Here is a 27983-nt window from a genome sequence, read left to right on the forward strand (position 1 = left end):
GATGGCCGTGACAACTAACCTCCTCACTGAAGAGCTCCAGCAAGCTCCTTGGAGCCTCTACTGCCTTTCAATGAAGCACTGACAGGCGTTCTTCTGGGCACTTGGTCCTGGCCCACCACAGGCGGGATGGGACCATCCAATTTGTGGATAGGAACGTGGCCAGGCACAGTCCCGGGCAACTCTGCTTTTCTGTCCACCCACCCCACCCCAGAGAGCCTAGTTATTCAGGCCTCTACTTCCCAGAGCGTGTTCCCTACCGCCCCTCCAGATAGGGAATCCAAGAGCTGGAGCAGTTTGGCAAGAAACTGTTTTCATGTGCCAGCTTAGGGCTGCGATCGGTGAACACTGCATTCCTCTTGTGCCGTTATTCCCACTCTGTGTGAGATAGGGGTGTGCAGGTGCTGCCTCAGTATCCAGAGGAGACCCGAACAGTGCTCTCCCAGGCTGTTGCTGAAGGGAAGGCTGCAGCAAAGTTCGCCATACGGTGTAGACTTGGCACCGCGGACACGCTAGGCAGAGCGATTTCCACGACAGTGACGCTCCATCGTTATGCCTTGCTTCAGTCTACTGGCTTTTCGGGGGATGTCCTAATTTCCCTTATGGATTTACCCTTTGATGGCCGTCGCCTTTTTGGCAACAAAGCAGATAGTGCGCTGGAACGCTTTAAGAACTCCCGAGCTACGGCCAAGTCCTTGGACCTTTCCACCAGGCGCCTGGCCACTTCTGCTTTTCAGCCCTTTTGTGGCTACGGAAGGGACGCCGACACGTTCGTTCAGGCACAGGCCTGCTCAGAACCTGCCTCAGCGCGGCCCGGATGTGGTCCCCGGTGCAGGGAGCCAGCGGGCGGGTCATTCCACCTCCACCTCCGCAGCATCTGCCTCAAAGTCTTCCTAATATACGAGCTTTCAAGCCCATTAAACACCAGTGGGCGGCAGGATTCGCCTTCACCTCCCCCACTGGCGCAATATCACTTCGGACAGGTGGGTGTCACAAATTGTCCGAAGGGGTTACTCCCTCCCCTTCAAGACTACCCCTCCAGCATGCCACCCCAGTACCACTGCATGTCGAGGGATCATTTGATGCTTCTCCAGCAGGAAGTCACGGCCCCCTTGGCCAAGGGGGCCATCAAGCGCGTTCCTGCGCCAGAAGTAGGTCGTGGTTGCTACTCCCACTAATTTCTGGTGCCCAAGAAGGACAAAGGCCTGCGTCCTATCTTGGACCTCAGGAACATCGACCGCTTCCTCTGAAAAGGAGAAGTTCAAGATGTTGACGCTAGCTCAGGTCCTGTCTGCCCTCGACCCTGGAGAATGGATGGTAGTCTTGGACTTGCAGGACGCTTGTTTCCACATCCCCGTCCTGTCCGCCCACCCGCATTACCTGTGGTTGCCGGTAGGCCAAGAGCACATTCAGTTTACAGTTGTCCCCTTCGGCCTTACCAGCGCCCCTCGGGTGTTCACAAAAGTGATGGCAGTGGTCGCAGCTTATCTGCGCAGATAAGTAGTTCCAGTCTTCCCCTATCTCGACGAGTTGTAGTTGAAGGTGGTCTCGACCGAAAAAGTCATCTCCCACCTCCAGTCCGGGATATTCAGGCTCTGATTCCGATCTTTCAGCCCCCATTCTGGGTTTCGGTCAGGATGACCCTCCCGCTGCTGGGCCTGATGGCCTCCTGCATCCTGCTAGTGGATCATGCCCGATGGCATATGCGGGCTCTGCAGTGGGACCTGAAGTCCCAGTGGGCACAGCATCAGGGCAACCTGTCCGATCACATCCAGATCTCGAAGGGCACTGCACAACACTTGCAGTGGTGGCTAACGAATCGCGATTGGGTCAATGGCAGATCCCTTCCCGACCGGAGCATACAGTATTGACGAACGCGTCCCTCGTGGGAGAGGCGGAGATCAGAGCCCTCTGGTCTGCGGCAGAGTCCTGGCTCCATATCAACTTTCTGGAGCTTTGGGCAATCCGACTTGCACTGAAAGCATTTCTTCCCTCTGTCTGAGGAAGTGTGGTGCAGGTTTTTACAGACAACACCACCACCATGTGATACTGCAACAAACGAGGTGGGGTGGGGTCTTGGCCCCGATGTCAGGAGGCTCGCCACCTCTGGACATGGCTGGAACATCAGGGCATGTCCCTGGTGGTTCAACACCTGGCAGGTTCTTTGAACGCCAGGGCGGATGAACTCAGCCACAGATGCATGTTGTATCACGAATGGCGTCTGAACTCAGAAGTGGCGCAAGGTCTCTTTCAGCAGTGGGGAGAGCCTTGGTTAGATCTATTCGCCACCGAAGATAACACGCAATGTCCTCAGTTCTGCGCATTGGAATTTCCAAGGCGGAACTCGCTAGACGACGATTTTCTTTGCGAGTGGAGTTGTGGTCTGTTGTTTTAATTTCCACCCAGACCACTTCTGCACATGTTCCCTCCTGTTCCTTTCGTAATGCCTCAGTGGGACTTGAATCTTGTCTTAACATATCTGATGTATGCTCCCTTTGAGCCACTTCACAATTGTCATTTACGTCTCCTTACTTTAAAGACTACTTCCCTGGTAATCATCACCTCTGCCAGAAGAGTGAATGAGCTCCGGGCTCTTTCTTCTACACCACCTTTTCTCTCTGTCCATCCAGACAAAGTTGTTCTAAGGACTCATCCATCTTTTCTGCCAAATGTTGTCACTGCCTTTCACATCGGGCAGACCATCACTTTGCCCACCTTCTTTCCACCTCCGCATCCCTCGAAAGAGGAAGAGAGGCTCCACCATCTGGACCCCAAACGTGCACTCTCATTCTATCTGAACCGAACACAACTGTTCCGGGTGGATGACCAGCTCTTTGTTGGCTACGTGCGTGCCAAGGAAGGTCGGGCTGTGCACAATTAGACCATCTCTCGGTGGGTAGTTCTGTGCATAAAAGCATGCTATTCTTTGGCTAAAAAAGAGCCTCCTGTGGGGCTGCGTGCCCATTCTACCAGGGCGACGGCAGCCACTACTGCTTTGGGACGGGGAGTCCCGTTGCATGACATCTGTCAGGCATCTACATGGGCCTCACTGCACACATATACCAAGCACTACTGCCTGGACAGCCAAGTCCGGAGCGACAGCTTCTTTGGCCGTTCTATTCTCTGGGACTTTCTGCTGTGCTCTTGGTCCGCAGGCCCACTACCTGGGTAGGTATTGCTGGGGTATCTATTCTAAGGTAAGGAATCTATCACTAACGTTTTTCTTTCAGATGAACAAGTTACTTACCTTTGGTAACGATATAGCTGCAAGAAACATTAGTTAGTGATAGATTCCTTTCCGCCCCACCCATTCTCCCTGTTATGTAAACTGATTTCTAGGGTCAAGGTCATCCCTTTCAGGTCCCTAGTTTCATTGCATCAGTGGTCATTGACGCCTAGGGGGGAATTATAAGGTAAGGAATCTATCACAAACTAATGTTTTTTACTGATATATTGTTACCGAAGGTAAGTAACTTGTTCATTAAGTTGCTGCGATGTAAGCAGTTGATGCCTCCACCATGACCGTTTGCTCTATCCAACCTAATTATATCATAGTTAGTCGGTACTACAATGTTTAGAATGGGAGAAGCTGAGTAATTCAGCCACGTTTCAGTCCGCATTACAAGGTCCAAGTCCTGTGCAGGGATGAGTTATGCAATGTCAGCAGCGTGTTTCACTGCCGATCTACAGTTTCAGGAGCATGGATTTGAGCTTTGTGTTTGTGTCAATTGGTGCAGATAGTGTGGTGGTGACTTACGTGAAGTTGTTCTCATTTAATGCTCTAGAGTCTAGAGTTTAGCCTCGGTTCCCGGAATGGATCAGTGGGGATTGATGCAAGTTGGATATGTTGGAGGAGTGTTCTGGATCATAGAATGGTTGGAGAGAATGGATATCCATATCGGACAGGGAGGATCTACATCTGAATGGCCATGAAGGGTCGTTAGGATGAGGAGCGGAAGCCCAACTATGGGGTGAGTGGGTGATGTGGGCCAGAGTCCGATGATTTATGAGGGAAGATGGTCGCAAGGTACACACTTTCGATGAGAGCGAGCAAACATATGTCAATGTTTACGACATATGGTTTTGACTTTTATATTAGTGTGTTCCTAGGTAGTTACAACTTACTCTTATTCCCTTTCCCGCCCAGACCCTTGATGGTTGTGGCAACTTCTGCTGCTGTTTCCCCTCGTTGTATTCCTTTTCCTTTTTGATTTGACCGATTGCTGCTGCTGTTTCCCCTCGTTGTATTCCTTTTCTGATTTGATTTGACAGATTGCTGCTACAACTGTTTGCTGCTTTACTTGGATTTATTGGGGCTCAGCTGAGTATTATGAACTACTCTTTATGGGCAGTTCTGTTGCTCTAATTGGGTTTTGAAGCTTTATGCTTTTTTGATTTCACACTCTAAGCCTATTCTATTTTGTGGTGGGCAGACTCTAACACCAAACCTTCACCGCAAGACATGGGCAGTGGGAAAGCTTTAGCCATCTAACGATGAGGGTTAGCATTTAATCTTTGTTTTACCAAAATATGCTGGTTGTGAAATCTATACTTAGCCTGGACAGTTTCCACAGCACAGTGGCATATCTCTTGGTGAGAGGAGTTCCTGAGTCCAACCATCAGAACAACTCACAACCCCATTGTGTAGTGACCCAGATGGAAACTTAAATTAAAATAAACACTGGTAGTAAGTATGGGATGATAAAACTGCGCTGCAAAACAATGATCATTTCTTTTGATCCTTGGGGAGAGAACACCTAGTCTCATAATACACTAACTAAAATATGATGTAGTGAGAAAGTGATGAATCCTGAAACAAGGAGTTCTGCTCCGGGGTGTGGGTACTGCTGCTTCATCAATTTTTTTGTAGATAGTCAAATAATATCCTACTATGCCTTTGTGTCCTTAATTTCCATTATTTTATGGAGGTGGGCGAGCCAGTGAAGGACGCCTGGCTTTTGCTCAGCACAGAGTTTACTCGGATCCTTGGGCCAAAGCAGGCCCAGCCATTTGTCTGCCTCAGGAGGCCTTCCTAGGGGTGACAGACATATATTAAAAATCGTGTTTGACTTTACCACACATGGTGAAGGCAGAGTCGAGATCAAGCAGTTTATTCTCTTCTGCAGTCTGCATTGGCCGTCCTCTTGTTAGTAGTTTACTTGGGCTACTCAGGGTGGCATAAATAGTGCTTCAGGCCCTGGTGACTACTTTAACACCCATGCCCTGGGTACCATTGGTAACATGTACTAGGGACTTCTAAGGGTGTTAAAGTCATTGCCAATTGAGGATGCCAATTCACATATAGCAATTTCAGCCTGCTCCAGTGCACTTTCAGAGTCCTAACCAACAGTATCTGGAGCAAAGCGTATGGGTACTTCCCTCCACATGATGCGTCCTCTCTGTTAGTTCTAATCCAAGTGCTCACTCACTTCACGTTGTCTGCATGCTCAGAATGTAGATTTCCCTAAGTGTAAAGATTCAGAAAGTCTTGAGTATTATGCATTTCATCTCTTGCTTTATCCGCATCCAAGTTAAACACAGTTACAAAATGACTACACTTCCTAAAGCCCATTGGAATACAGGACTACGGAGAACTGAACCTGGTGCACCGTCCTGGCACACTAGGTCTCGTTGTTAATCCTCCCGTGCATGCAGCAAGTCCTCTTCTCTGATAATGATCATTGAAAACAAGATGCGTAGGTTTTTCTGTTTTCAGTTTCCATGGGTTCAAAATGATGGTGTTTTAAAAAAAAACATCAACAAGAAAAACGAATTGAGGAATACAGTTTACAGGGAGCATGAATGACATAATATATGTGACATATGTAAACAGATCATGGTTGGGCAGCATTGCCATTTACCTCAGTCTCATAGCAAGATCTACTAAGGTAAATGTGGTGATCTGGCTGGACTGTGTCATCAGCCATGTCAAATGCCCATGTCACCTGAGTCTAGAATGTACAATGCTTTACCTGCCTGAGACATTCTATGTATCTTCAGTTACTCAGGACCTGCTACAGCTGTAACCAATAAATACTTCACTTGATATATCCAGCCTTTGGTGATCCTTTCATCATTACAGTAAAGTATGATCACAAGGCAAGGAGGACGGTGAGGACTACAAAACATGCCAATCCTAATAGCAGACAGTGCATCAATAAAATAATAAATTATAAGGAAGTAGGTGTAAGGGGGATGCTGCAGGGAACACATGTGGATAGATCAACAGGGGAACAGAGATCAGATGAACAGGATGATATACATCATACTTAGGTACAATTGTACAGAAGTTATGCATTCATGAGGTCCCGGACATATTCCCTTCATTGTGTTCGAATATCGTTTTTTGCTCCTATGCTAAGGATATACATATCACAGTTCCCTCCCATCCACTCTCCCCACTCCTCTAGTGAGTAGCATGTGTAGTGTGTTGGCCTCTGGTCCTGCACAGTGCAGGTGAGTATGCAGCTGTCTCTTGGTGTTCAGCACAGAGCCTGCTTTCCAAGACATTTATATTTGGCGCTTGTAAAGTGGGAAACGACCTTTACATCGCGGTCATTACACTGTGATACCATTACAACGTGGTTGTTACAACGACCGCGCTGTTACCACACAATGCCATTACAAGGCAGGTCATTACAACGACTTGCAGTAGATGGTGCTCTAACAAAAGGAATAGTATAGTTTACTATTCCAACACCTTCCCTACTGTTACGAAGACTGGAGTTGGAGTAGTAAATTATACATTTCTAATGTTAGCGCGCCATCTACTGCAAGCTGATGTAATGACTTGCATAGTAATGGCATTGCGTGGTAACAAAACGGCTATTGTAACGACCGCGTTGTAATGCCACGCGATGTAATGACTCGTTAACGAGTCATATTCTTGAAAAGTACTTATGCAAGGTCTGTAAACTGGTGTAAGTATTTGCCCCCTCTTTACTTTAGGGTGAAGGCCTAGCAGTCAGGATTCAGGAGTAGGTGACCATGTAAGGTCTGCGAGTTCCGCTATAGTGGCTGTAACTTCAAGCCATGACACCTGTAGTCATGGCTTGAGGTACTCCCACACCATATGTTAGAAGCTGGCATCAGCCACAGTGTGGGCACTCTGGTCTCGAAACAGGAAACATGTGCTGGATACGGTAGGGGGGGGAGAACTGTGGTGTGTGTAGTTAAACCGTGTGAATTGGAATTGAGGGTTCAAGGAACCCTTCGCAACAAGTTGTAGCACCCGCATGCATGACTTGAGCGGGAGCACAGCATTCCATCTAACCAATGCAGTCCCAGTGTGCAACTGGTGAAAGGTTAGTGGTCGGCATTTAACACACCTTCCTGTTGCCCTGTTCTTCAAACAGTCATTGAAGATTGGCTGAAGTGAGGGGCTCAGTGCAGTGTTATTGGAAGCCATTGTCCTATTACCCAGCTCTTTATCTGAAAATACTTCTGGGCCTGCACCCGCTCTACCTCATATAGGAGAAGCTGCTGAGGAATTATCACACATGCTCTTGGTTTCAGGCTCTTCGGTCTCAAGACGGCCATCCAAAGAGACATGCGCACTACAAACTAGTGCACAGGAAGCCCACCACTGCTGCCACTCATCAGGCCTGCCCCTGCCTGAGTCTCTGAGGGTTTTCTCTGGTGCATTGAAGTGGAGTGATGCTCCATCCCGCCAATGGAGGATCTGCCCGTGAGAGACACAGGTAAGGCAGGCAATAATAAACAATAATAACCATTGCAATAACAGTATCATGTGAGCTAAAGCAAGAATGTGTGCATCAGAAGCACTTTTACGTATCTTTTGAAAGATGCAGGTGAAGAGTTAACTCGGATTTCAGATTGTAGAGAATTCCAGATTCTCGGGCAATTGCCAGAGTAGGCACGATTGTAAGTCTTCTTGAGGTTCTAGAGTCACCAGGCAGCTCCAGTTTTTGTGCAATGTACCTCGGGGTGTTGGAGTGTATGGCTTTGTGTGTCATGCAGGCAATTTAACAATTTATGTGTGCCTCGTAAGGGAGTCAGTTTAGCGATTTCAAATAAGGTGTGATGTGGTTATTGCATTCAGATCCAGTAATAAGCCTTGCAGATGAGTTAAGGGAGGCCCTAAGGGGGGGAACTTTGACCTAGGAAGGCCGCAAAGGGTTACATTTCCATAGTCCAGCCTGGAAAACACTAGGGCTTGAGCAACTGACTTGAAGTCATCAAATGCTGATGACGTGTCAAGGACGCTTAAAAGGCAGGATTAAATTTGAACAAGCATTGTGTAAAACATCGTCAGCTATGTGAGTCATGGCTGATTCAGTGCTGCGTCCCTGAAGGAATCCAGATTGGTATTGATTTAAGAGTTGAAATTGCTCTGTGTTTGCATAGCTGGGTATGGGCACATTTCTAGAGGAGCTTTGAAAGAGTTGGGATGCTAGACATAGGGCGGAAGATATGTAGATCAGTGTGGTCTGCTGTGGGCTTTTTCAGAACGGCAGTTATCTGTCCAGACTTGAGGTAGTCTGGTATGCTGCCTTGAATTAATGAATCATTTACTATTTTGGTGGGAGAAGAGAGGTTTTAATCTCAATTAAGAGATTTGAAGGAAGCGGATCGCTGAAGTGCTTTGAAGGTTTAAGTGTTGACAGGATTTTTAGTATGGTTGTTTCATCAAAGGATTTGAATGAACACCATGCAGCAATATTTTTGGGGGTGTGTGTAGGACGCTCAGGCCACACAGGTGGTTGGGGACTGACGTGTGAAAGCCTCGAGGGGAGATCCAATGCAGTCTTTAAGTCACTTTCAATTTTGTTTGTCTTTCCCAGGAAGAAGGCGGCAAGTTCTTCGCAGTTAGGCTGCAGATAAGACCCAGAAAGTAGGTTGGGTTTCCTGTTAGATTGCAATTTAACGAGTTCAAACAGTTTTTAGGTCGATTCCTGGCATTGTTTAGCAGTTTCCTAAGGAAGTTTGCTTTTGAGCTATGCATGCGTTTGTTTCTTAAATGATTCTTAGAGATCTCAGGTGCTGGAGGTGTTCGAGCAAGGAAGAGAATCTCCATAACACTTCGCTCAATCTTAGATTGCATCTTTCAGCGTTTAGACTACCACTGTACCAAGATGAGAGTAACATTGTGTGCTTGCTTCACGCAGAAAAAGGTAATCCATGGCTAAGGGCACCACATTTTCAGAGTGGAAAGAGGGGAGGGACCGGGGTACTGAATGCTCACGTGGGGGGAAGCTGAGGGGAGATGAGGAGGATGGGTATGGTCAGATGAAGGAAGGAAGGAAGGAAGGGACGGGGCAAATCATGAGGTGGCTGGAGGAAAGTTCGATGACTCCGTTCTACAAAGACAGCCCATTAAACAGCAGCATAATGACAGAAGATGTCAAGAAAGAAGGTACTCTCTCTGTTTTAGGCTATCCAGCGTTATGTGCATGTGATTACTAGGTGGAAAACAAAAAATCCTGAGGAGAGGGCTCAGCTGCGAAAAATAAAAAAGGGGAAGTTGAAATACATTAGCTCAAACTAGATTATGCAATTAGGAAGATAGAATCCAGATTAGAGGAATAGGGGGGATAGGATGAACAGTCGCCTAGGATGCACTTGGAAATTCGGTAGACCGAGCCAGTCTGGAAATCTAAGCAGAATTAGTAAACAACATCATTCTAAGATGGCCGCCACCGTGGAAATACTTTGAAGCTATAGAACATGATAGTCCTTCTTTCATGTACATAAGAAGGACATGCTAAATCCTATGTCGATATCTATATTCCTAGAGTCTAAGAGACGCCGCCATTTTAGATTGGGCAGGGACTTTATATGGGGAGAGGATCGATACATGATGCAGGGCCTACAAGGCCCAGATAGAGCCCCTTTATGCCACAAGTGCCCCAAACACAATGAGCGCACAAAAGGCCCCCAATAACCAGGCCTTGAGACAACAGCCAGGGGAATCCTCCTGAAAAAAGAGTTAGTAGTTAGTAGTGAATGGAGCAAGGCACCTCTGTGAACAATAGGATTTGATGTATGGCACAACTTCCTGTCTTGAGTGTTCCTGATCCATCTTTTACTCCAAGAGCTGTTTTTGTTTTAATGTGTGCAATGCGAGTGCCCTTTTTTGCAAAGTTACTCTATGAACACCTTTGCTGAAATAAATAACATTGTGGCATTTTCAAAGAAACTTTTATGCAAATATCTCTGTATGGCTAAATGTGTCTTAAATATGTCTTGATAAGTTTCAACAATAGCAATAAATGAGATGCTTTTACAATCAACTAAAAATTGTATATGCATATTCCGGTATTTTCCATATAAGTAATTTAAATCTCTTTACATCCAACAGAAAACAATCCTTGATTGCACAAAATGTTTAGGAATAATGAAGATAATACTGTAAATCTGCAAAAGCAAAGTCCGAAACATTGAGTTTCAGTATTCAGGAAAACATAAGTGCCCTCAGAGGCAGCCGAACCTGAACATAAACTGAAAGATCTTGGAAGTACCGTCAAGGGCAATTCGGTGGTTCTACGAGTCTCAGCTGTGCAACTCTGTGCCTCAAGTTGGAGAAATTACCTCTAGAAAATGAAGGCAACACTGATCAACCACTTCTTGTGTAAACATATCCAATACCAGCTCTGATCATGAGGTGGTTACTGCAGTACTCTGCTTCCTAAAGTGACATCAGACCACCAGTCAGAGCTAGAGGTGTATTTTAAACTCTTTCAGGCCATTCCATAGCAATCAGCAAAAAGCACAGTTAAATGACAGTTAAAGGAAATGGGGGTTCTGCTATATAAAACACAGAGTATATTTACCAAGCCCAAAACTGCATCAGAGAACACACACAGGGGAAAAGTCATACAAATGCAATGAATGTCTGAAGAGCTACAGCAAACACACACAGGGGAAAACCATATCATTGCAGTGAATGTGGAAGTAGTTTTACAGAAGTCATGAGTCATCAGCGAACACACAATGGGGAAAAAACATTCAAGTGCAATGAATGTGGGAAGAGCTTTATATATTTATCAGACCTAAAACAGCATCAGAGAACACACACTGGAAAAAAACCATATCCTTGCAGTAAATGTCTGAAGGGCTTCAGACTATTATCAGGCCTAAAACGGCATCAGAGAACACACACTGGAGAAAAACCATATCCTTGCAGTGAATGTCTGAAGAGCTTCAGTCTATTATCAGACCTAAAACAGCATCAGAGAACACACACTGGAAAAAAACCATATCCTTGCAGTGAATGTCAGAAGAGCTTCAGTCTATTATCAGACCTAGAACGGCATCAGAGAACACACACTGGAGAAAAACCATATCCTTGCAGTGAATGTCTGAAGAGCTTCAGTCTAATATCACACCTAAAACAGCATCAGAGAACACACACTGGAGAAAAACCATATCCTTGCAGTGAATGTCTGAAGAGCTTCAATCTATTATCATACCTAAAACGGCATCAGAGAACACACACTGGAGAAAAACCATATCCTTGCAGTGAATGTCTGAAGAGCTTCAGTCTATTATCAGAACTAAAACGGCATCAGAGAACACACACTGGAGAAAAACCATATCCTTGCAGTGAATGTCTGAAGAGCTTCAGTCTATTATCAAACCTAAAACAGCATCAGAGAACACACACTGGAGAAAAACCATATCCTTGCAGTGAATGTCTGAAGAGCTTCAGTCTATTATCAGTCCTAAAACAGCATCAGAGACAACACACTGGAGAAAAACCATATCATTGCAGTGAATGTCTGAAGCGCTTTAATCAATTATCACACCTAAAACAGCATCAGGGAACACACACCGGAGAAAAACCATATAATTGCAGTGAATGTCAGAAGCGTTTTAGTCGATTAACAAACTTAAAACGGCATCAGAAAACACACACAGGGGAAAAACCATATAATTGCAGTAAATGTCTGAAGAGCTTTAGTCAATTAACAAACTTCAAACGGCATCAGAAAACACACACAGGGGAAAAACCATATCATTGCAGTGAATGTCTGAAGCGCTTTAATCGATTAACAAACTTAAAACAGCATCAGAGAACACACACAGAGGAAAAACCATACCATTGCAGTGAATGTGGAAGTAGTTTTAGATCCTCTTCAGGATTAACGTATCATCACCAAACACACACAGGGGAAAAACCATTCCAGTGCAATGAATGTCTGAAGAGTTTTTATAACTTATGGCAGCTAAAGCAGCATCAGAAAACACACACTGGGGAATAACCATTCCAGTGCAAAGAATGTGGGAAGAGATTTTGTCGCTTATCAGCCCTACATGGACATCAGCGAACACACACTGGAGAAAAACCATATCATGGCAGTGAACGTGCAAAAAGCTCTTGTCAGTCTTCAAACCTAAAATAAAATCAGCGAGCACTCCACCATCACCATCAATGAAAGTGTCTATTCTGTGCTATTGTTTATTTCCCTACAGCTAGGAAAAACATGAAATATCACGAAACCCATTGGGAGACTAGCACAAAGTGGACTAAAAGTAAAGAAACCTTGTTGGTTTTTATTCTGTGAGAGAGTTTTAACGAAAGAAATCCAAGAACACCGGACCATGCTACCTGTAAAAGCAACACCATGAAAAATGCTTGGACTAACAAGTCTATTTTCAGCTAATTTTAAAACATATAAACCCAACACACTCAAAACAATTTAACAAGCACAAAATGAAGATTCTTCAGAGCTGGCTGTGGTTGTTGTCATTTTATGCATCATTAATTGTTCTGTGACAGTGGCTAGAGGACTGTGTAGAAAAGCAATAGTGAAAGCAGGAGAATGAGAGCTGCAGCTGTCTGGGTTAACCCTTGCAGTGCATGACATTTACCTTTGAAGCTCTGATGTAGAACTAATGAGGACACAAATTCTTCAGCCATGAAAATAATGATTATGTTTTAACTGTGAAACTATGTGACAACAATTACATTGATGTTACTCTTTTGGTCTGTCCTTACGATGTAACAACTGTTATACAATTATGTTAAAAATTAGACAGTGCATCTATATAGAAATAGGCACTTGGTGAATGTGGAAGTATGCCTGTATATCTTCAGTAGGGACCATGGACCAACTATGTGCTGAATGTTGATCATCTCCATCGCAATTGCATTGCAAATGCTTTTTTAGGTCTCGCACCCAAGGTACGTCGGGGCACTTGGGAGCGCGGTAAATGATATATTTCTCATTTACTCCGGCAATAAATAGCCCGGGCCTGTGTTTTCATCGCAGCCAGCCCTGAGGACTCCCCGGTAAACGAGCGCCAGCTAACTGCGCTGTAATTACAGGTTTGTGCGGATTACTTGGTAAGCGACAAAAACAAATCTCAAAGTATTTGCATGAGACAGCGAATCCCTGCGGAAGGTGGAAAGAGTGCTGGTCGACGATGTTTGTCAAGGTGAGGAATCAGGGCAGAAAGTCAGCTGCACAAGTGCTGTTCACAAGAAGCAGACAGGCCCGCGTCGGCTGAGGCCTTCTGACAAACCCTTTGGGCTGGGGGCGTATTCACAAATTAAGCAATGGGCGCTATGCATGTGTTAATTATAAAAACATTTCTCCAGAACCTTGTTCCATTCTCTGGCACTTTTGTGACTCTGGCACGAGCGCACACTAGGAGCTACGCAACCCCCTGCCCACACCCACACGACTCCAATCCTCATTGTAAACAGAGCTCCCGATGTCTCACAGGACTCCCCTCCCTCATCCCGGGCCCTCAGTCAGCCCAGTGGGTAACCCCTCAAATCACCATTACTGTCAGCTCAACCTCTCACACCCTCACCCCACCATCGCCCCCAGGTCCTTCCACCCCTCTGGTGCCGTGCTCAGCAGTATGGACATGTAGCGCCCCCTCTCCCCTCCACCCCTGTGCGCTTTCCTCCATCACCCCCAGGTCCCCCGCTCACTCACCGTCAGCTCAGGCTCTCACCCTTCTACTCATTGCACCCCCACCACCTCCAGGTCCTTCGACCCCGTAGCGCCTCGCTCAACACAAGGGCCACGTAGCGCCCCCTCCACTCCAGCGCGCACTCCTCCGTCACCCCCAGGTCTCTACTCACCATCAGCTCAGAGTCTCACTCTCTCATCCCTCTACTCACCATCGCCCCTCTCCGCCTCCAGGTCCTTCCAGCCCTGTAGCGTCTCGCTCAGCATTAGGGCCACGTAGCGCCCCCTGCGGGCATCGGGATCGGCCGCAGCGCCTCCACCACCAGCCCCCCCCCCCTCACCCCCCCCCCCCCCCGGAACAGCAGGAGAGGCTGGGCAACAGGCGACTGAGTAGAGCCACCAACGGGCACCCTCCGGGGGCCACTCTTCCGCGTGCTCCAGTCCTGACTCCACTCCTTCCCATTCCAGAGAGCAGCGCAAGTTCAGCTGGGGCTCCAGGGAAGGCTGTACACACAAGGTACACACGCTACTGCGGCCCAATACCAGGCCTAAAGGCCACCAGGGAGGGGCACCGAAGCTTAAAGCGAAGAGCAATACGCAGTCCAGCCTCCTCTTGCAGTCCCCAGTGCGGAGAAAAGAGCAGAGCTGTATTGGAGGGTCTGGGGACCTCTGGGTAGGCATACAGAACAATTTCCAGGAGAGGCTAGTGGGGCTGGGTCAGCTGAGGGCCTCTTCTACAGCAGCCGCCTTCCTCTCATTTTCCAGTTCTGGCTGGTTAGAGAGCAGATTTACAGACAGCCAGGGATTCCTCACTGAAACCAGTTTCTACTTTTTTCAGGAGGTGGTGTCTGTCAGTCTGCGTGAGCCCGAAAATAAAGGACACATGAGGTCAAGGTCGGGGTCACCAAAGCTTCCTGATGTGACTATTATATTTGTCACAGTGAGGGCAGCCAGGTAGCGTCGGCAGTAAATGATCTGTAAATCACTGCAGCACCAGAGCCATCAGAGGTAGCAATTTTCTCCTTGACAGCCCTTTCAGTGGTGTTTTTCAGGCCCCGGTCCCTAGTTGCTTTCTTCTACCTCCTGTGCGTTTCATTGCTCAGCGAACTAATACATGTACCCACTGCAGGAATCTGTGTTAGACCCCATAGTCACAGCTTCAAATACGTGCGTGTCTGCTCAGGTCATCAGCTTCCCAATGTCAATAATTCCTCTGTAATTCATCAGACACTGCACTTAACTATCCCCACGGCCAACCATACATATATATCAGTGTAATCAAATCCCATGTCTTCCTATAAGACAATGTATTGGAGGAAACATTTGCTCTATGTCTCAAGTCAGTACTGCTGCCCCATTCCTCCTTCCAAAGCTACTGCCCCGTTCCTTTCTCTCACATTCGCCCTATTCCCTCCCCTGGTTCCACTGTCCCATTCCTTCCCCTTAGTCATTCTGTCCTATTCCCTCCTCCCGGTACTACTGTCCCATTCCTTCCTCCCAAAGCTCCCAGTCGTTCGTTTCTCCCACATTCTGCCCTATTTCCTCTTCCTGGTGCTACTGTCCCATTCCTTCCTCCCAGTCATTCTGCCCTATTCCCTCCTCCTGGCGCTACTACCCCATTACTTCCTCCTAGTCATTCTACCCTATTCCCTCCTTGCAGGGCTACTGCCCCATTCTATCCTTGTTCTTTCTTTTAGCTTGAGTGCCTCTCACCCTGCTAAATACCTGCACCCGACCTCTGTTGCTCCCTTGTGTGCTTCTGTCTTTCGTATGCTTTTCTTATTGCGCTCCACTTTACTCTTTTCCATAGAGGTGATGCTTTTATTACTCCCTCTCTCCATTGCTTTACCAGACTTCGACTCTGCCCGGAAAAAGAGTTTGTAGTATCATCCGTTTCCAACACCTAGAGTGCATCTAAAGCAGCATCGATTTATTTCTCCCCAACCCGCGTACTGTAGTTCAGCACAATAGATCTCGCATTAGCAAGAGTTTAACCTATTGGCATTGTAAATGACAATGCCTTAGACTTAGGTTCTAAAAACCAAAACATAAAGAATAAAGGCATTGTCATTTACAGTGCCAATAGCTCAAACTTGTAAATGCGAGACCTATTGCATTGCAAATGCTTGTTTATACACTGTTGGTATAAACATATATTTTTGATAACTCATTATACTTGGTTGTTCACAATTTGTCTTTTCCTAAATCAAAGGTCCACTTTGTTCTTATATTTCCTCAATTTTTTTTCCACACTTTTTCACACTTCATTTCCATCTAGGAAGAAACTTGGCCCTACGCCTGGCTAGGAAAGACCCAGGCAACAACTGGTCTCTGGACTGGTCGGATAGGATCTCCTTTTACTCCGATGATGATATCCCCTGTACCTGGCCTACCCTCGATCCTCAATTCACAGGTTGTTGCATATTCTTGCCCTCTTTCAACAGTACTTAGGTTATATCATTAACTGGGGCAAGTCATTGATTTATGTCCTCAGTAGAGAGCCCCCACGTCTTCCGCCGGGCAGCAGCGCTGATATAGTCACAGGCGGTTCCCGCTATCTGGGCATTTATGTCATGGGGGACAAGGAAGTTTTCTATCAGAAGAATCTCCTGCCTCCCCTGCAGCGCCTCCTGGCTGATGTGCAGCACTGGAAGACACTGCCCCTTACTCCATTGGATAGAGCTGCCCTTTTTAAAATGAAGGCACTCCCCTGTTTCCTTTATGCCCTGCAGAACACGGCATATCCTGTCTCTGCCCACTACTTCCAGACGGTTGATTCTGAGGTCCGCTCGCTACTATGGAATGGCAGCACGCCCCGAATTGCCCTGACCAAACTTACACAAAGTTGGTATGACGGGGGCATTGCTCTCCCGGCGATTAAAGCATATTACTGGGCCTCACAATTAGTGGTCCTCAATCATTGGGCCCACCGTCCTCTTATGGATCCAGCATACAGGATGGACAGGCTTAATATGACTGCGGGCAATGACCTACGAGCATTGTATGGAGGGCTCGGGCATCTACCCAACTATACCCCGACCTCTACCACAGTTTCGATCTGGCATGCGGCAACCGCCACGTTGGGTTGTAAGGGGAAAATTACGCAGGTTACTCAATTGCTGGAATCGTGCCAATTGGGTATGCTCTCGGGTTATTTAAGGTTTGAAAAGAGGGATTTGATTGGTCTCTCCACGGTTAGGGACCTGTGAGCGAAAGGTGCTGTGGTTCCATTCGGCGAACGACAATTAAAATACCAACTGCATGAGGGGGAAACGTTTAGTTTACTTCAGGCATGCAGTGTATTCTGTAAGGCAATTCCCAAGGGCTCCGATCTATCTTTTCTCCTCGCCTCTGGAAGATAGGCTTCTAGATGATTATGTTCCGGATAAGGCCATCTCCCTAAAATACCGTAAAATACTTAATATTTCACCCGAGACTCTCGACAAACTACGCACAAAATGGTGCGATGACGTGCAAGACTTATGTGATGAAGATTGGAGTGAGGCCCTGGCTTCTCCCCGGGAGGTGGCTGTCCATTCCCGCTTCAAGCTCATACAGCTTAAAAATACTTCACAGGGTCTTTTATACCAGCACAGCACTTGTTAAAATGGGTCTCTCTTATTCCCCACTCTGTCCCCGATGCGGCGGTTCCAAGGGCACCTTCTCTTCAACAGTACTGGAGTGCGATTTTGTCCACCATGTCCCAAATATGCCATAAACCTATAGAAACCTCTCCTCAACTTTGTCTCCTACACATTTGGGACGCCACTGACCTCTCTCAAACTGAAAAAACATGGGCTTCGCTGGGCTGTATAATAGCAAAACGCAACATAGCCAGAACATGGAAGGGAGGAATGGTGCCCCAACACAGGGACTGGGCGGCCGACATGGACTGGTGCATGCAGGCTGAAAGAGTGGTATATGAGAGCAGGGGATGCCCAGGTAAATGGGCAAAAATATGGGCCCCTGGAACGAAAGCAGAGATCTTCTGTGCACTCCCTTTGACGATGGTTCCCCATTTAATGTTCATAACGAGACACTTAAAGGTTTAATACCAGTATGTGACTGAAATATTATCAGTGACGCTTCTTTCTATTATATTGATTATAGGTACCTTGTGTTTATTTCACGTGATTTGACCATCTTGACAACTGCTCTCTTGTTATGTTTTTGTATTCTTTTTATATTGTTTTTCGTTGTTTCTCTCAATAAAAAAGATTTATAAAGAAAATAAAATAATGAAGGTCGCAGAGGTGCAGCCCTGTGTGAGGCAGGCCGTGCACGCAGCTTTAGTTCAGAAGAGTGCAGGATCAATAAGGAAGCAGCAGCTGTGTGATAGCCAGGCCGAGCTCACTTCAGAAGAGTGCAGGATCAATAATGAAGGTCGCAGAGCTGCAGCTGTGTGATAGCCAGGCCGAGCTCACTTCAGAAGAGTGCAGGATCAATAATGAAGGTCGCAGAGCTGCAACTGTGTGATAGCCAGGCCGAGCTCACTTCAGAAGAGTGCAGGATCAATAAGGAAGCAGCAGCTGTGGGATAGCCAGGCCGAGCTCACTTCAGGAGAGTGAAGGATCAAAATTAAAGGTCGCAGAGCTGCTGCCGCTGTGTGATAGCCAGGCCGAGCACACTTTAGAAGAGTGGTGGATTAATAATGAAGGTCACCGAGCTGCTGCAGCCGTGTGATAGCCAGGCCGAGCTCACTTCAGAAGAGTGCAGGATCAATAATGAAGGTCGCAGAGCTGCTGCAGCTGTGTGATAGCCAGGCCGAGCTCACTTCAGGAGAGTGCAGGATCAATAATGAAGGTCACAGAGCTGCAGCTGTGTGATAGCCAGGCCGAGCACACTTCAGGAGAGTGAAGGATCAATAATGAAGGTCGCAGAGCTGCAGCCGTGTGATAGCCAGGCCGAGCTCACTTCAGAAGAGTGCAGGATCAATAATGAAGGTCACAGAGCTGCAGCTGTGTGATAGCCAGGCCGAGCACACTTCAGGAGAGTGAAGGATCAATAATGAAGGTCGCAGAGCTGCAGCCGTGTGATAGCCAGGCCGAGCTCACTTCAGAAGAGTGCAGGATCAATAATGAAGGTCGCAGAGCTGCAGCTGTGTGATAGCCAGGCCGAGCTCACTTCAGAAGAGTGAAGGATCAATAATGAAGGTCGCAGAGCTGCAGCCGTGTGATAGCCAGGCCGAGCTCACTTCAGAAGAGTGCAGGATCAATAATGAAGGTCGCAGAGCTGCAGCTGTGTGATAGCCAGGCCGAGCTCACTTCAGAAGAGTGAAGGATCAATAATGAAGGTCGCAGAGCTGCAGCTGTGCGATAGCCAGGCCGAGCTCACTTCAGAAGAGTGAAGGATCAATAATGAAGGTCGCAGAGCTGCAGCTGTGCGATAGCCAGGCCGAGCTCACTTCAGAAGAGTGAAGGATCAATAATGAAGGTCGCAGATCTGCAGCTGTGCGATAGCCAGGCCGAGCTCACTTCAGAAGAGAGCAGGATCAATAATGAAGGTCGCAGAGCTGCAGCTGTGGGATAGCCAGGCCGAGCACACTTCAGAAGAGAGCAGGATCAATAATGAAGGTCACAGAGCTGCAGCTGTGCGATAGCCAGGCCGAGCTCACTTCAGAAGAGAGCAGGATCAATAATGAAGGTCGCAGAGCTGCAGCTGTGGGATAGCCAGGCCGAGCACACTTCAGAAGAGAGCAGGATCAATAATGAAGGTCACAGAGCTGCTGCAGCTGTGTGATAGCCAGGCAGACTTCTGTTCCCCATAGATGAATTATTAACAAAGTCTCCGACCCACATGCTGTGTGATTGCCGGGCTGAGCACAGTGCTTCTCTGCAGAAAAGTGACGGATCATTAACAAAAGTCACAGAGCCTCCCAATGTATGATAGCAAGGCCGAGCACAAAGTGAACAGAATCACCATTGTATATTCGTGGGTGACAGTTGTAAATGGCTGATGGAGCTGCATTTTGAAATGATTGTTCTACAAAGAAAATGAAAAAAAAGAGATTGATTGCACCATACTATTAAATAGTTGGAACTAATCATGACACTATAGAATGTACATAATAATTACTAGATTTTACATGTTAATAAAATGGTATGTTTTGGGATATGTAATAAAACAAAAAATAATTTGGATTTATAGTATTTGACTGCTGATTGTAAAGAATGAGACTGCTCCCCTACACTATCAAGATACTTTGTGCTGCCTGCAGGGAGTCTACAGACAACCCACAAATGATGGAGGGAATGCAGAACAAATCAAACATTCATCCACAGTCAGGAGATCTGATTTAAATCCATCGTTCTTTTGCTCATCATGCCATCCCAGTTTGGACCCAGCCATATGCAAATCAGTCTTGACCCTGGTCCCCATTGGGAACAGTCCAGCCTGAACTGCCGAACCAGGTCCTCCCTGGACCAGAAACGAGCATCCTGAGAACGGCTTTGGCGTATCCCACTTATCAGCCAGGTCAGGTTCAATTCAGTGGCACAGTGAGCCTGGGACTCATGTCTGGCCATACCAGGAGCAAAAGACACACAAATGATGGACGGAATGAGGAACAAATCAAACATTCACCCCCAGTCAAGAGATCTGGGTTCAATCCATCCTTCTTTAGCTCACCATGCCACCCCAATTTAGAGGCAGCCATATGCAACTCAGTATTGACGCTGCTCCTCATGGAAACAATCCAGCCCTAGCTGCCAAGGCAGGCCCTCCCTGGACTAGAAACAAGCATCCTAGGATCAGTTTCGAGGTATCACTCCTCATCAGCCAGGCTAGCCTGAATACTGTGGCACAGTGAGCCTAAAACCAAACTCTGTGCATACCCGGCATAATTAGGGTGAGTCTGCCACAGATGCAGATGAAGGGGTCCAACTTGACAGTGTGTCCCTGGGCTGACAAGGTTTCTTTAGTTGGGATGGTACTAGCTCTCCTGTGTGGCTCGAAAGAGAAGTGCTACTGGTAATACAGAGATCTGTACTACAATACTTTTAATTCAGTCATTGTTACCCAACCAATGCATTATTTTTTAGGAACGATAATAATATGCCTGTCGCCTGGCAATCCCCTTGTTAATAATCCATATAAATGCCACAAAATGTTCAGTACTTGAATGTATTTTGCTACAAGAGGGATATAAATATTCAAAAAATACTTTTTTTAAAGTTTCTTATTTAGTGCAGCTTTATATACTGGGTGTTTGTCGATCGTGATACAGCCAGACCAACGATACTGTGATGGATGTGGCATGAAGGAGCCGAGTACAAAGAGTTTCTCTGAAAGCTGTGAGCACCTTCAAAGGGTGAACAGTAATAAAGCTAAGGTTACTTAAGTATTTGGTTTCATATCTAGAATGTTGGTCTACCCATGTCCCAGACTAACAGGGCATTTTACATTTTTTTTATAGTACGTAAGTCTGTTTTTCAAAGCCCTTGTGAGAACATACAGTGCTGAAAGTCTAGCAAAATCTATCCATGGCGCCCTGCACCTGCTTGAGCTTCTGTTGTATAGAAAATTCTGTGGGTTGCTCTGGGGGATAATAATTCCATAGTCGTATGGGAGCTTAACTTTAAATGTTTATTGACTGGAATGGAACTAAATGCCCTCCTGAACCTGGCCAAGATATGGGTAAGTAGGTAGTCCATACTGAAGTAAGTCTTTGTTATTGATGAGATCTGCTGAGATTAAAAGGAGAAAGTTCATGGAATCATTTTGATGTTCTTGTTGTCACTGAGTGTAGATGATTAGAACACGGATTACTGTCATCGCACTGTTTATTCGGCTCAAATATGTATATGGAATTGTGTTAAAATGTCCTCATTTCGTGTGCATTTTCACACCAATACTTCTGAAGTTAGTGGACCATATCTATAAATTAATACAGTTGAATACAATTACTAGAGTGGGGCTAAGTCATTTGGTAATTTTAGAGGATCAAAAGATTTGCCACCAATAATTGGGAAAGTAAAATGATTATATATATATTTTTTGTATTCTTTTTTATTAACAAAACGGCAAAGAACATCAGGTGACATTAGCAGAACTTGCTAGTTACATGAGTACATTTCTATACATTCAAAATAATAGACACAGAATATAGGTAAAGGATCAAGGGGACACCTGCGCTTCCACTTCCTCGAAACACATCGGGGGACACACAAACGTTTCAGCTGTAGTGATTCCAAGCCTCCCATACCTTCCCCCACTTCGCCGGACACTCCCTAGCCACATACACCGACCTCTCACTGAACATGCACCAATCCAGGTCCTCCTACCACCTCTCGGCCCGAGGCGGCTGGCTGGCTCCCCACAACTGGGCAATATTCCGCTCAGCTACCATGCAGGCCAGCGCGACCCATTGCTTCCTATATGCAGTCAGATCCGTGGGTTCCCAAACTTTAAGAATACACCTGCGCGCTTCTGGCCGTATCCCCACCCCCAGGACGTCTTGTAGCCTATCGTGAATCTTCTCCTTCTCCCAATATGCTTGCACCCCAGAACAATGCCACAGTATATGCATGAACGTTCCAAGTTCCCCGCACCCCCTCCTACACTCCCCGCCCTCCGAGTGGCCCATACGGACCAGACGAGGCCTGTGACATATGACCTATGGAGAATCTTTATTGTACTAATCAAAGCCTCATCTGTATCCCCACTATCCGTGGAGAGGAAACCACCTACCGCCAATCCTCATCATCCAACTCTATTCCATCCTCACCCCAGCGCGTTCTCAAGTGGACCAGCGGGTCTTCCATATGGCTAATAAGTTTCTTATATGTTAATGAAATTGTTTTCTCAGGGAGGTAGCTGTCCAGCACTCGGTCCTCGAGAGGGGAGGCGTCGGGAAGCGACGTATCCTTGGAGATATTCGCAAGTAGGGCATGTCCGATCTGGAGGTAGTGGTAATGTTCACAATCGTGAAGATGGTCTTGTTCCTTGTTAGACCCGGCCGCCTAGCGTGGCCCTCCGAAGCCCAGCACACACCCTGACCCGTGCACATCCCTCACATCCCACGTACCCGGCCTAGCCAACCCTTCCCTTTTAGGGCACACGCATGCATGAACCCGGACATCCCCGTCCGTGCCCTCCATTTTCACGGCTTAGCCGACCCTTCCCTCTAGGGCACACACGCACGACCCCGGACATTCCCGTCCGTGCCCTCCATTTTCCCCAGCACCACGAGGCCCGTGTGCCCACCTTCGAGCACCTAAGATGGCCACCCAGCCCCAGCGCGGCCCAGGCCTAGCGGCGCCACCCAGTCTGGAAAACAACGCGCTTCATCGAGTGAGAGAGGGAGGAGGAGTATCTCTCACACCTTCGACCTCCCCCTGGGAGATGGGTTTCGATCGCCCCTCCGGCCTCCCTGAGGGCCGGCTCCACGCCTGCTGTGTGTCTGGGACCCCTCCCGAACCGGTCTTGAAAGGATCAAAGGACGACATGGCAGGAAACCCCAACCAGCAACCCCCAGGTGACCAGACCCCTGCTGGACAGACTCCGGACATCAAAGCGGAGGTGAACAATAACGAGGGGTGCTCTGGGCCTATCTGGCAGATTCAATTCTGGAACAACGAGAGCCCTGCTGACGTGGTCGCGGCTCCCCTGGTAGAGAAGGACTTCTGCCGAACCCTCTGAGCCCTGCTGAGTGACTCGCGGCTCCCCTGCAACCTTGGAACATCTGAGCCCTGCTGATTGACTCGCGGCTCCCCTGCAACTTTGGAACACCTGAGCCCTGCTGAGTGACTCGCATCTCCCCTGAACTCCTAAGAACACCGACCTTTTGCTTGAGCCCTGCTGAGTGACTCGCGGCTCCTACGACACTCCCGGTCCGGCTGGACCCTAACGATCGCATCGTATCCCCCGGCTCGAGGATTGTGAGCTGTGCGCCGGATACACAACTACAGGTGACCCTGATCCACAAAGACTGTCCCGCTACCCTTTACCGTACCGAGACTCTTGAGCCCTCGTGCTCCCTTGTATATATTGCAACCTGCCTGATCATAAAGATCCTTCGATATTTAGATAAAGCTCTATTCTTAAGAATCTACGGTGTGGTGTCTCTTTATCGTGTGGTGCTTGTGCAGCGTGTACGATCCTAGATTTGAGGCTCTTCCTCCTGAGGAGTCTCTCGCCAGTGCTCGGCTACGATACTTCGAGGGTAGATCCTAGGGTGACCGGGTCCACTTCCTGGCTCCCCTGAGGTCGCCTTCTAACATTCCTGAAGTGAATTGAATGTGAGGGCTGTGCCTTTCTCCCAGATATCTTTAATCTACGTAATCCTGATGAGGTCCCACTTGTCGAACCCCCTAGATTTCCATAGGCTCCCCAACTTCTCCAAACTTCACAACGGGGTGGACAGTGTGAGTCTCCCCTCCCACCTGAGGTGCCTATTCGTCTTGTGCCACACCTGAACGGTGTGTGCTGTTGCTCCCGCGAGGGGAAACCGACGAGGTCCAGCCTAGAGCACTCTAGTGGAATCGCCGCCCAGGACTTGCCAGCGGTCCACATCATACCCTGGGCCCCCAGGGGGGCCCGTATATTGCATGATTCACCCCGGCCAACTGGGAGGCCCAGTAGTATTTCTGTAGGTCCGGCAGGCCTATCCCCCTGTCATACCAGGGGAGAGTGAGTTGGGAGAACGCTATACGTGGCCTGGAGGACCTCTATCTCCCTAAAGTAGGATGCAGGTACCAAATCCATAGAGTTCTGGAGCGCGTATGAAAACCGGGAAGGGCCAACATCCTAAAAAGCACTGCTCTGCCCAGAAGTGAGAGCGGAAGCGCCTTCCAGCGCGCCACATCCCTCCTTAACCTAATCAAGGGGCCGCCAAGATTATTACCATATCGTAGTTCTATTTTTTTTTTTAATAGGTAAACCGTTTTCTGCTCCTGGTTCTCTTTAAAACAGATGCTAGCCGATATGCCTATTACGCTGTTTTGATATACAGCCTAGCACACTAGGTCAATGTCTGGAAGCATAGGACGAGGTCACTTTCAGAACTTGGAATTGAAACATTTAGTTGGTGTTAAATGCTAGAAAGAGCATTGCCCATTCATGGAGCCAGAGTTCCGTCCGCCATGGCATGTTTACTGTGGAAGGCTTTGTGAACCAATGACATTCAAGTAAAAAAATACAACTTCTTATCAACTTGGCTGCCTGTCCTGTATGACATGGTGGGTGTTCATAGAAAACTGGCTTCTCAAGCTAGACAGGGGGCACTGGGGATGTTTCTACTAATTTAAGAGATAGTTTGGTTGATAAACAAAACATCTGTCCCTATCTTTCATTGCAGTGTACAGAATAAGGAGTTCGTCAATTTCTGAAACACCTAGTAGCTGACATCGAGGCGACAGATAAAATTATAACAGAGCAGCAATTTGCCAACAGTTATGTGTTTAGGTACATTTTCACTGTATTAGGGCCCTTAAAATGAAAACACAAGTTTTTTAAGAAAGATAACGTGAGGGTGTAACTTCCCTCAGATGATCTGGACGTTCTGTAGTCATTAGCCACAGGAATGAAACCAAGTGAAACTACAGAGTTTTAGGTCAAAAAGTGACAAAATTAGCTAAAGAATGCCCATCACCCATAGATTGAAGGATGCGGCTGGTAACATATCTCTGCAGGTTTCATTTAGCGATCAGTGGATTGAATTATTTTAGTTAGTCTGTTTGTGTATCTTTAAATGTTTAATCAAACGTATAATCATTTTTAGACCTGGATGTGTGTAATCCCTTTGACGCACCAGTGCCTTGTTCCCTACCACTGTTTATAAATTGATTAATTGATGTTAAAATACATTTTAGTCCTTGATGTTTTCTTCTGTGCTATTGTTGTATCAATTTCATGGAATATTCATTAATTCCGAAATAAATATGGTTTGATTCATTCACTCAAATTCTGTCAGCTCTTCTGTGATTTTTTTATTTAGGACAATGAATGGTTAAAATGTATGTCTAAGGTGGAGGTGTTCAAACTGGGGTTGTGCCCCCTTTGGGGGTTCTCTGGTGATCCCAGATGGGGCGCCAGGCTCTGGCCAAAAAAACATTATACTGATAACAGTGCTTTATTTTTAGCTGAAAATACTGAGCAGCAGTAAGCTGCTCTCCAATGGGCCGTCACTAACATGTTTTGTCGTTTATATCCTAGCTGGGAGTATGTGTCAAAAGGGACGGGACTCCAAATGTTCTTCAAAACCTCCACCCCCACTTCAAATAAACTCACTGTGGGTACTTGTACCCGTTACTAGAACATTGGAATGTTGGGAGCTCCATTGAAGACAACCGAGTAGCTCCGGGCTTGTAATGGCTGGTATAAGTCCGGAGCTCCAACATTCCAATGTTTGTCTTCATGTTTCTCACTTTTTAATTTAGAACATTCTACCCTCAGTGGTTGGAATGTTCTAATAGCCTTTAGCCTTTCTGCCTCAGGGTATGCCGGTTGTTAAAGGCCCTGAACCTGAGTTTTAGGCCCGAGCCGCAGGCCCTTGGCAGCGGGCTATTAAGCTATAGTAAGGCCTGCCTGACTAGAACAGTAAGTTGGGAAATCATAGATTTGATTGTATTTTTAAAACAGAATGTGAGAAGTTGGCCTGATATATGATGCTCACTAGTTCTATTGATCACCTTGTATCATGCCAAGCAACCCTTATGGTGTTGGTTGTAAGTCAACCTTATAGACCAGCTATCCTAGAGGTAGCATGGACAGAGCAGTCTTAGGCTAAACTCGAGAGGGCATGTTGAGCCAGCTATTTTACCATATGCAACCCCTTTTAATATCAATTGAAAGGACACCACACAGGATATATATAGAAAATATATGTGTCTTTATTTCTAAAACAATCCCCTATACTCTTTATGAGCACAGAAGCACATACATGAAACAAGTTACTTGATTGAATATATAAATGTTGCACAAATATGGATGGGCCCGGGTGGCCCACTAAACCATGTACTAAACAAGTGGTGTTAGAACCACGAATCGAACAGTGGTAAGGCCTAGGGCCTTGGGAATCGCTGGGGCTACACTGAGCTAACAATGGTTAGTGAACAGGAGGCCCACGGGATGCGTGTGCAGTGATGAAAATTACAGGCGTGCACTCATTGGAAACAATGGGTGCGTAAAAGTCACAAAGTTAAAGATTGGGAGTCTTCCAGATGGTCTAACCTAACTACTTGAAACTTAGATACTAGGAGTGTTACACTACACAGGAGCACCAGAGTGCCAGCGTTACCTCATCCACAGGAAGCGGGTGCATAGGTGCCAAAGTGTGTCAGGTTTCTTCGTGGAGTTCTATGGAGCCTTGGAGAAAAGAGGCTGCAGGCGACCAGGCGAGAAGAGTTCCGGTGGATCCAAGTGTACAAGCACCTGCACTTAGCAACAAGGCCAGTGATGTGAGACTACAGGATCAGGTGATACACATAGATCTGGCAATACAGAGAAGGTTGTGAGCGAAAGGATGAAACCAGAAAATGAATGCTGTCAAATCTGAAAAGCGTTGCCGAGCGAGAGCCGCCTTGAAAACTCCAACACGCAGAACTGCTGACATTGCGCGTTCTCTTCGGTGGCGAATAGATCTAACCAAGGCTCTCCACACTGCTAAAAGAGACCTTGCACCACTTTCGAGTGAAGACGCCATTCGTGATCCATCATGTATCGGCGGCGGAGTTTCTCCGCCCTGGCGTTCAGGGAACCTGCTAGGTGTTGAAATACCAGAGGTATGCCCTGATGTTCCAGCCATGTCCAAGGAGAAGAGCCTCTTGACATAGGGTCGACGACCCTACCCTGCCCTGTTTGTTGCAGTACCACATGGCGGTGGTGCTGTCCGTGAACACCTGCACCACTCTTCCTTGCCTTCAGTGCAAGACAAATCGCCCGGAGCTCCAGAAGGTTGATGTGGTGCCTGGACTTCGCCAGAGACCAGAGGCCTTTGATCTCCGCCATTCCCATATGGCTGCCCCATCCCAGGAGTGACGCATCCGTCACTACTGTGAACTCAGGTTGGGGAAGGGAGAGGGATCTGCTGTTGACCCAATCCTGGTTCATGAACCACCACCGCAACTGACTTGCAGTCCCCTCCGAAATCTGAATGTCATT

The 27983-nt window shown here is 47.1% G+C and overlaps 2 protein-coding genes across 2 annotated transcripts in view; one reads left to right on the forward strand and one right to left on the reverse strand.

Annotated features, from left to right (window-relative positions):
- The window catches only part of LOC147737577 (uncharacterized), a 499818-nt gene that overhangs the window by 456266 nt on the left and 15569 nt on the right, over positions 1-27983 (reverse strand). The window lies entirely within an intron of this gene.
- LOC147737580 (uncharacterized) lies at positions 10802-12854 on the forward strand. The gene has a single exon (XM_086936485.1). It carries the CDS (start codon positions 10929-10931, stop codon positions 12219-12221), a length of 1293 nt encoding a protein of 430 aa, XP_086792611.1. The 5' UTR covers positions 10802-10928; the 3' UTR covers positions 12222-12854.

This window comes from Lissotriton vulgaris, chromosome 1_1 (genome assembly GCF_964263255.1).
Source record: "Lissotriton vulgaris chromosome 1_1, aLisVul1.2, whole genome shotgun sequence".
NCBI classification, from domain to species: Eukaryota; Metazoa; Chordata; class Amphibia; order Caudata; family Salamandridae; genus Lissotriton; species Lissotriton vulgaris.

Coding starts and splice junctions, on each gene's coding strand:
- LOC147737580 (XM_086936485.1), top strand. CDS start 10,929: ATGAGTCATCAGCGAACACACAATGGGGAAAAAACATTCAAGTGCAAT.